Below are 9,116 nucleotides of genomic sequence, written 5' to 3'. Positions count from 1 at the left end.
AACCATGTAGATTTAAGTAAAGTGTTAAATTATGAATGGATGGTAGCAGACCTTGAGAGGAGAATCTTAAACTGGCAGTAGATAAAGCTCAGAAACAATCCAATTTACATATTTAGACATATATATATTGCTCCTATATATCATATATATGAATACATATCTACATGTTGAGTTTTAAGGGTTTTTTGGTATATTTTGAATACAAGTCCTTTAACAGAAATGTATTTTGCAAATTAAGGATTGGGTTAAAAACAGAAGGATAAACTGAAATATCTAATAATTAGTTAGAGCTCCAAATCCCCTTTCCTATTTTTTTCATTTGTGTAACTGCCTGTTGATCACCCAAAAGAAGGCTGAAGATTTCTTTTCTGACAGAATAAAATATTCTCTGGACTATTAAATGTTTGGCAGATGTGAGAGTAGGGTGCTTCTCTGAAAACAGAAAAATTAAATTAAAATATACATAAGAATATTAAGGTCTCAAACATCTTTATCAGCTTAGTATTGATACATTGTGAGGCAGTCTTTATCTTAATATAGAGAGGTTAGTAGTCTTTTCTGTAATATCTGACCACTTGAAGAAAAAATATTTAAAGATACTGAGTTTAGATATTTTAAAAAGAGGTTTTACAGATGTAGCAAATAAAAATATAGAATACTCAATTAAATTTGCATTTTAGATTAACAAACAGTGTTTAGTGTGTCACATGCAATACTTGTGATACATTTATATTTTTTAGAATTTTTATTTTATTATTAATTTTAACGGAGTGACATTGATAAATCAGGGTACATATGTTCAGAGAAAACATCTCCAGGTTATTTTGACATTTGATTATCCTACATTTCCATCACCCAAAGTTCAATTGTCTTCTGTCATCTTCTAAAAAATTATTTGTTGTTTAAATTTTAATGTAACTGGGCATCCTGAATTTTATCCTGAGGCCCTAAGAAGGAAGTAGCCCAGCCAGATCAACCTACATGAAGACTACAGTAGACAAGTCTCAATCTCATACACAGAACTTTTAGTCTGTTATTAACAGACTTAATATAAGTGAATTGTCAGCCAAAAATTAACAGAAATTTGAGAAAACCTTCTATTATAAAAAAGAAAATGAAAAAGAAATTTGAAAATGCAGCTTGGATGAAACAAAGTCAACTTAAGAAGGAAATAATTTTTGAAACTGTTAAGTATTTTTTAAAGAAATTTTATCCCTAAAAGCCTAAACCAGTATCTTAGTAAAAGAGAAAAGTAAAGAAAAATTCTAAGACAAAACCACCAAAAATGATTCCCCAGAAAGTATAAATGACAGAAAACACTTAAAAACCAAAGAAGGAGGATTGCTTCTTGGCCTTTGGCTAAGAACAACTGTAATATCTGTTCTTACCAGTTTAAAAACCAAAGAAGGGTTAAAACATTAAGTTGAAAACTTTTTCTAGAAATCAGACCACAAAGAATAAGAGTTAAAGAAAAATAGAAGAAAAAAAATAGATATTAACAGTTAAAGAAATGTCCCTAACCAGTTGGCTCAATGAATAGAGCATCAGTCCAGCATGCAGACATCCCAGGTTCCATCCCCGGTCAGGACACACCTGAAAAGTGGCCATCCGCTTCACTTCCCCTCCCTCTCTCCCTTCTCTCTCTCTTCCTGTCTCACAGCCAGCAGCTCGGCTGGTTCTAGTGACGGCCCCAGATATTGAGAATAGTTTGGTCGATTCGAGCATCAACCCAAGTGGATTACCAAGTGGATCCTGGTCAGGGAGCTTTAGGGAGTCTGTCTATCTCCTTTACCCTCACTTAAAATAAAAAAGAGTTAAAGAACCAGTTCAAGAATGCTGTTGCCCACAGGAGTGGAGGGTGGGGGGAGGGGGGAGGGGGTGAAGAAGGAGACAGGGGTTGGGGGAGGGGAGGGGCACAAGGAAAACCAGATAGAAGGTGACAGAAGACAATTTAACTTTGGGGGAGAGGTATACAGCACAATCAAATGTCAAAATAATCTAGAGATGTTTTCTCTCAACATATGTATCCTGATTTATCAATGTCACTGCATTAAATTTAATAAATAAATTTAAAAGAAAAGAATGCTGTTGCCCCAAAATATAAATTCCATAAAGAGAAAATATAGAAAATGAAAGATGGAAATCAAATATCTAAAAGAGGTTTCCAGTAACTGAAGAGCATAAATACCCAGACTAAAATTCCTCTAAATGCCTCATGCAATGGATTAAATAGATCCACAACTAGCAAGATCACCACAATATCAGAATTTTGGAGCCAAATAAAAGTTTTTATGAGCTTCCAGAGAAGAAAAGATCTATGCAATGAATCAAGAACAAAAATGACTCCAGATTTTAGCAGCACAGAAGCTAGAAGACAGTGAATAAATGTCTTTAATTTTTTGCTTGTTTGCTTTCTTTTTTAGTGAGAGTGCAAGAGAGAGAAGGACAGACAGGAACAGACAGACAGAAAGGAAGAGAGATGAGAAGCATCAATTCTTCATTGCACACCTTAGTTGTTCATTGATTGCTTTCTCATATATGCCTTGACTGGGGGTGAGGCTCCAGCTGAGCTAGGGACCCCTTGCTCAAGCCAGCAACATTGGGCTTCAAGCCAGTGACTTTTGAACTTAAGCCAGTGATCATGGGGTCATGTCTATAATCCCACACTCAAGCCAGTGACCTCGGGGTTTCAAACTTGGATCCTCAGCATTTCAGACCCATCCTCTATCCACTGCAGCACTGCCTGGTCAGGCAAAATCTTTAATATTCTATGTGAGTGCCATTTTCAACCTAGAATTCTATATCCAGTTGTCTTAGTTTGTTCAGACTCCTATAAGAGAATACCATAGACTGAGTGGCATATAAACAACAGAAATTTATTTCTTACATTTCTAGAGACTGGGAAGTCTGAGATCAAAGCGCAGGTGTTTTTAGTGCCTGATAATAGACTGTTTCCTGGTTCACAGAATTCTGTCTTATCACTGTGCCTCACATGACAAAAGTAGCAAAGGAGTTCCCTGGTGCCTCTTTTATAAAGGAACTACTCCCATTCATGACAGTTTACACCTCATGAGTCAATCACATTCCAACAACCCCACCTCCAAATACCATCACATTGGGGTTTAGTTTTCAACACATGAATTTTGGGGGGACACGAACATTCAGTCTATAACATTGGCCAAACTATCAGGATGGGGATAGATAGAAGCCATTTTCAAACATAAAATCTCAAATTTACCTGCTGAGAACTTTCAGTAATCTACTAGAACACATGCTCTGATAAAACAAGAGATTAGCTTGAGAAAGGAGGTGACCCCGGCCAGTTGGTTCAGTCAGCTAAGCTGTCCGGAAAAGGCAGGGGTTCGATCACCGATCAGGGCACACAGGGGAAGCATCCAATGAGTGCATGACTGAGTGGAACAACAAATGAATGCTTCCCTTCTCCCTCCACTCTCTCTCCCTGACCAGATAGCTCAGTTGGCTGAAGCATCGCCCCCAACAAGGAGGGTGCTGGTTCAATTCCCTGGTCAAGGCACATACAAGAGCAGCTTGATGTTCCCGTCTCTTTCTCTCTGCCTCCCCAACCCCCCTCCCCCAGAAAAAAGAAAGGAGACACATGAAAAACATGGGATTCAACACAAGAGAAATGAAAAGAATCTCCAGAATGGTTGTGAAGGGAGATCTTCAGAAGCCTGCTGTAAACTATATCAAGAAATTAAACCCTGCAGCCTGGAAGAGATTGGTGTGTCCTAGGGAAGGACTTTTTGATTACCTGAAGTGTTTAACCATATAGGAAGGAAATTTACACATCTGGAGTAACATTTGGAGATAATTTATTCTTTTGCATGTTGAAAACAAAGAAGAAACAAATGAGGCAATTGCAAAAGGCATGAGAGGGGATAATGGTTAACAGTACAGACTCCTGAACCAGTCTCTTTGAGTTCAAATTCTGGCTCTGCCATATATGCCTTAACTTCTTCAAATACAAAACAGAGACCATGATAATAGCACTTACCTCATTCTGTTGTATTGGGTAATATAGATAGTCTATGGAAGTATCTAAGAATGGTGTGTATCACAACATAAGAACTCAATACATGTTAGTAATTACAGTATACTCAAGGCTCAGCTGTATGTAGCAGGTGTACAGTCACAATGCTATTAAATTGACTATTCAATAAACTGAAAATACAGTGACGCTGAGGTAGATGGAAGGATGGGACAAATCCATGTTTCTGAAAGGTGGGGAAGGTGTGTGTTAAAGAGAAGATATTCTCAATATTCATTATGTAATAATGTCGGAAAGGAAAAACGAGAAAATGGTAATAGAAGCATACTACTTCCAGGCACAAATGTGAATATTAGAAGAATTAACTTAAAGAATTAAAAGTTATTGCTTTTGAAAAAATAATAAATAGATAAAAGTGATTGTCCTTGAATGGACATAGGGCAGCATTATTTTTCACAAACTTTGTAAACTATTTGACTCTACTTTGTGTGAATAACAAATTTTTTAAATGAACACCAGACTGAAACGAAAACAGTCATCTGTATATAATGCTGGAAAGAAAGCAATTTACAAAGCGGTACATTTCTATGAGTCTTTGCTCTCTCTGAAGGCTAACACATGTTGAAGAACCACATACTTCCAGGCATAGCAATTAAGCTCTCTCAATGGATGGTCCTTGTGGGTGTCATTTTGGAAAACATTTGACCCTAACTGTCAACTGCCTTCCGCGTTTGGCAGGACCTCCCCTGGCTCTCTGTGCCACTGTAACAGGTGAATAACGAAGAAGAAAAAAAGCACTCCTTCTACCTGTGGACTCTTGTTTATAATAGCATTCAGAGTCCTGGAGGTAGGCTAACAGATGCTCTTCCAGAAGGTTAATGAGATAAAGGTTCCTCCAGCTGGCCCCTTAAGCAGAGATTACACCTGAGGGGAAGATAAACAGATTATTCCAGAAACAGGAACTGCTTCCCGTTCTTCATAAATTGTCACCCTCATAACAGTAAACCAACAAGGTTATCCTCACTGAGCTTGCATCAATATTTATTTTCTATATTTCTGTTATTTTTTATAATGGAATTTGGGGCTATTCCGTGATTGTTTCCAGATTTACCAATGCACAAAAGTCAGAATGTATTTGGAAATTAGAAGGGCTATTTTTGTTCTATGGATTTTCCTCCAAGTTCAAGCAACAAAAGGTACGTTGTTTAAATCTTTGTTTATTTTGTAATTGCTTATCTGTAAAATCTATTTACAGAACTGAACTTTCAAATCAACAAGGTTACCAGTGTATCTTGGAGGACTACTGCATGATAGGCCTGAAAGAAATATTGACTGAATGATTGTAAGAAATGGTTTTTACTCTATTAAATATTTACTACAAAATCCTAAGCGCAATTTTTGTTAACAAAATAGGAAAGATAAATGTATCCTATTTGCATTTATTAAACATTGAATACAAATTCATATCATAAATATCAATAACATTAGTAGGTCCATGAAACAAATTACATTTATTTCTTAAAATTGACAAAATCTAAAAAATAAAGTTAATATTTTTTCATTTATGATCAGGCAAAAAAAATGATTTTTTACCTTCTTATAGTTAAATCATGAGTTGCTTTTCCTTAGGAAAAAAAAAGTGTGCTTTATTGTCAGAGTATATGATTACAACCAACTCAGACAACTTGGTAGTTTTTGAAGTTTTATGTGTATAAAAACTAGGCACTGAATGTTCTTAGAGAAAATCTTCAAATGAACCTCAAATTAAAGCAAGCCACAAAACAGGCATATTTAAGAAAAACAATGTATTAAAAGAAAAAACTGTTGAAGAAAGCATCACTTTCTTTTTAAAGAATCAACCTGATTATTAAAACATGGTCTTTTTAAGACAGTTAAAATCAATAAAGTTCAGTTCTTCTGTAAGAATGACATAGCTATAAAAAAAATTTTAAAAAAAAAGAATGACATAGCTTTGGACAATGAACATGTTAATTGAAGCACTGGTTTAAAAATGTCCAGAGAGAAGTACAACAAATAGTTGGTTGCGTTCATAAGTAACAAAGTAACTGATTCTGTCAGGTTTTTTTTCAAGTTGAAATTTTTTATTTTGCTGATGTACAGATTGAATATAACAGTCTACTTTTTATGGTTACTAAACTCTGATGATTTCCCTAAGATGCTAGTGTCCTTCACAGGGCAGTGCCTGATCTTCTGTGAAAACCCAACCTGCCTTCCTACCCACCAAATTCATCTGTCTTTTCAGAAGTCTTGCCGGATGTTTCTTTGTTGGCCTCTCCATGTTGTTGTTTCCTTGAAAGACTGCATTTTCTAATTGCACAATTGTCCTTTCAATCTCATAATTCTTACTGACCACGGATACCCAATTTGACTCCATTTCTCTTAATTTAGACCTAGCGGTGAGTTGTATGTTCTTTTGCTGCCAGTTTAAATCTTGAATATGTTTCCTTAACTTCTGGAGTTCTTTTTGTGTGTGTTCAATCATATGAACAAGCCTGACCAGGTGGTGGCGCAGTGAATAGAGCATTAGACTGGGATGCGGAGGACCCAGGTTCAAAACTCCAAGGTTGCCAACTTGAGCACAGGCTCACCAGTTTGAGCATGGTGTCACTGGTTTGAGCATGGTATCATACACATGACCCCAAGGTCTCTGGGTTGAGCCCAAGGTCACTGGCTTGAGTAAGGGGTTACTCAGTCTGCTGTAGCCCCCCAGTCAAGGCACATATGAGAAAGCAATCAGTGAACTAAGGTGACCCAACAAAGAATTGATGCTTCTCATCTCTCTCCCTTCCTGGCTGTCTGTCCCTATCTGTTCCTCTCTTTGACTCTCTCTGTCTCTGTCAGAAAAAAATCATATGAACTAGATTTTTATTATATACTTTCCAGGTATTGCATCTATGCTGTAACATTAGTTCCAGATTCTCAATTCAAATCGTTTGATGCTCTAACTGAGCCATAGAATTGTTTACACACTCTTACCATGCAGTAATGTCATTTTTCTGACCCAAGGAAGGGGCTGGAAGTTCATATCATTTCATACTAAGCAATTCAATTGGTTGATGGGCAGTCAATCTTTCAAATTCACTTCCCATTATGTCAGTTTCAAAAGTAGAATAATCTGGGCTACCAGGTAGCTCAAGTAGGTCTTAGTAGGTCTATATCTGCGCATTTTCTCCATACTCCAAGGTCTCCATCACCTTGGTCAAAATACTGTTGCACATCCACCACAACCTCCCCAGCCACCTAACTCGTGCCCGCCATTTTTAAGTCCATTTTTAAACTCAAGAGTTTTCTGAGTCTCTGTCAATTCTTTTATACGCAATTTGTAGTGTTTGCATCTGGGGGGAGGAAAAAATTTCTGTAAAATATTATATAAAAATTTCCTTTATAATTTGCTACATAAATGATAGTGGAGAAAACAAAGGTTTACCTACCTTCCCTTTCAATTGTCAATTATAGATAAATTTAATTTATAAAAACTTTTTTAGGCTCTGCTGGTTGGCTCAGTGGTAGAGCATCAGCCCAGCGCATGGAGCTCCTGGGTTCGATTCCTAGCTAGGGCACACAGGAGAAGCGCCCATCTGCTTTCCACCCCTCCCCCCTCCTTCCTCTCTATCTCTCTCTTCCCCTCCCACAGCCAAGGCTCCATTGGAGCAAAGTTGGCCCAGGCACTGAGGATGGCTCCATGGCCTCCACCTCAGGCACTAGAATGGCTCTGGTTGCAATGGAGCAACACCCCAGATGGGCAGAGCATCACCCCCTAGCAGGCTTGCCAGGTGGATCCTGGTCAGTTGCATGCAGGAATCTGTCTCTCTGCTTCCCCACTTCTCACTTCAGAAAAATAAAAAAAACTTTTTAGCCCTGGCTAGATAACTTTGTTGGTTAGAACATAATCCCGAAGCACAGAGTTTGCTGGTTCAATCCCCAGTCAGGCACATACAGGAATAGATGTTCCTGTCTCTTTTGTTCTCTCCTTCCTCTCTCTAAGATCAATAAAATAAATATTGAAAAAAAGCTTTAAGATTAAAAAAAATTTAATTAGAAATAAATGGTGGTATTTACTGTATTCTGACTTAATATGCTAAGCAAACCAAGTTGTGTTGTGTGTTATAGAAACTTGACCAGTCAAATCTGCTTTGGTGTTTTGTTTGTTTCATTAATTATGTTAACTAATTTAACTATTTTTTCTATTTTCATATGTATCAACCCTTACAAACTATTTTAAGTTTTATAATTAGGCCCTGGCCCGTGGCACAGTGGATAGAGTATTGGGCTAGCCCTAGTGTATGTATGTCCCAGGTTTGATTCCTGGTCAGGAAACACAGGAGAAGTGATCATCTGGTTCTCTCTCCCTCCCTTTTTCTCTTCTCTCCCTCTTCCCCTCTGGCAGCAAGTGGCTCGATTGTTTCGAGCATAGACTCAGGTACTAAGGATCGCTCCCTGGAGCACTGACAGCCTCAGGTGCTAAAAATAGCTCAGTACCCCAGCACCAGTCCCAGACAGGTTGGGAGTGGTGATCCCAGTCAGGGCGCAGCATGCAGGAGTCTGCTTCACTATCTCCCCTTCTCTTACCTAAAATAAATAAATACATATATATATACAGAGAGAAAGAGAGAACGTTAAATAAGCCCTCCTAAAGAAAACTACCATTTATTACATACCTATTTCTAAGAAACAAACTATTATGAATACAAAATAAAAAATCCTAACATGTTACTTGTTTGGAACTTTTTATGCTGTAAGAATCTCAAATCTGTACATTTCTGTTAATCTTCAAATGCATTAATTAGAATTTATTTATTTCATCCAAACTGGTTTTCCATTTGTAACTAATTAACCATCATGAGTGTATTTATATAGAAAATGGTTTTAGGAGAGAGAAGAGTTTGATTTAATACAGCTAACTGTTAAGTGTGACAACTAGGTGTTTAAATTTAAGAATTTGTTTTTTTTTAATTATAAGTTGTGGCCCTGGCCGGTTGGCTCAGTGGTAGAGCGTCGGCCTGGTGTGTGGGGGACCCAGGTTCGATTCCCGGCCAGGGCACATAGGAGAAGCACCCATTTGCTTCTCCACCCCCACCCCCTCCTT

The 9,116-nt window shown here is 37.5% G+C and overlaps 1 protein-coding gene and 2 pseudogenes across 4 annotated transcripts in view; 2 read left to right on the top strand and 1 right to left on the bottom strand.

Moving 5' to 3' along the window:
- The first annotated feature begins 1,340 nt into the window (after nucleotides 1-1,340).
- Nucleotides 1,341-1,454, top strand: LOC136321477 (U2 spliceosomal RNA; annotated as a pseudogene).
- A 3,521-nt stretch (nucleotides 1,455-4,975) lies between these two features.
- Nucleotides 4,976-9,116, top strand: part of IMPG1 (interphotoreceptor matrix proteoglycan 1) — a 138,711-nt gene continuing 134,570 nt past the window's right edge. For all 4 annotated transcript variants that reach the window (XM_066253907.1, XM_066253894.1, XM_066253901.1 and 1 more), the window contains exon 1: nucleotides 4,976-5,205. In XM_066253907.1, the coding sequence (XP_066110004.1) occupies nucleotides 5,139-5,205 (67 nt within the window). In that variant the 5' untranslated portion in view covers nucleotides 4,976-5,138. The remainder of the gene's footprint in view (nucleotides 5,206-9,116) is intronic.
- Nucleotides 6,269-7,288, bottom strand: LOC136319867 (pre-mRNA-splicing factor SPF27-like; annotated as a pseudogene).

Source organism: Saccopteryx bilineata, chromosome 1, assembly GCF_036850765.1.
Source record: "Saccopteryx bilineata isolate mSacBil1 chromosome 1, mSacBil1_pri_phased_curated, whole genome shotgun sequence".
NCBI classification, from domain to species: domain Eukaryota; kingdom Metazoa; phylum Chordata; class Mammalia; order Chiroptera; family Emballonuridae; genus Saccopteryx; species Saccopteryx bilineata.
The sequence above is the reverse complement of the archived record's forward strand: the minus strand, read 5'-3'. Positions and strand labels throughout refer to the sequence as shown.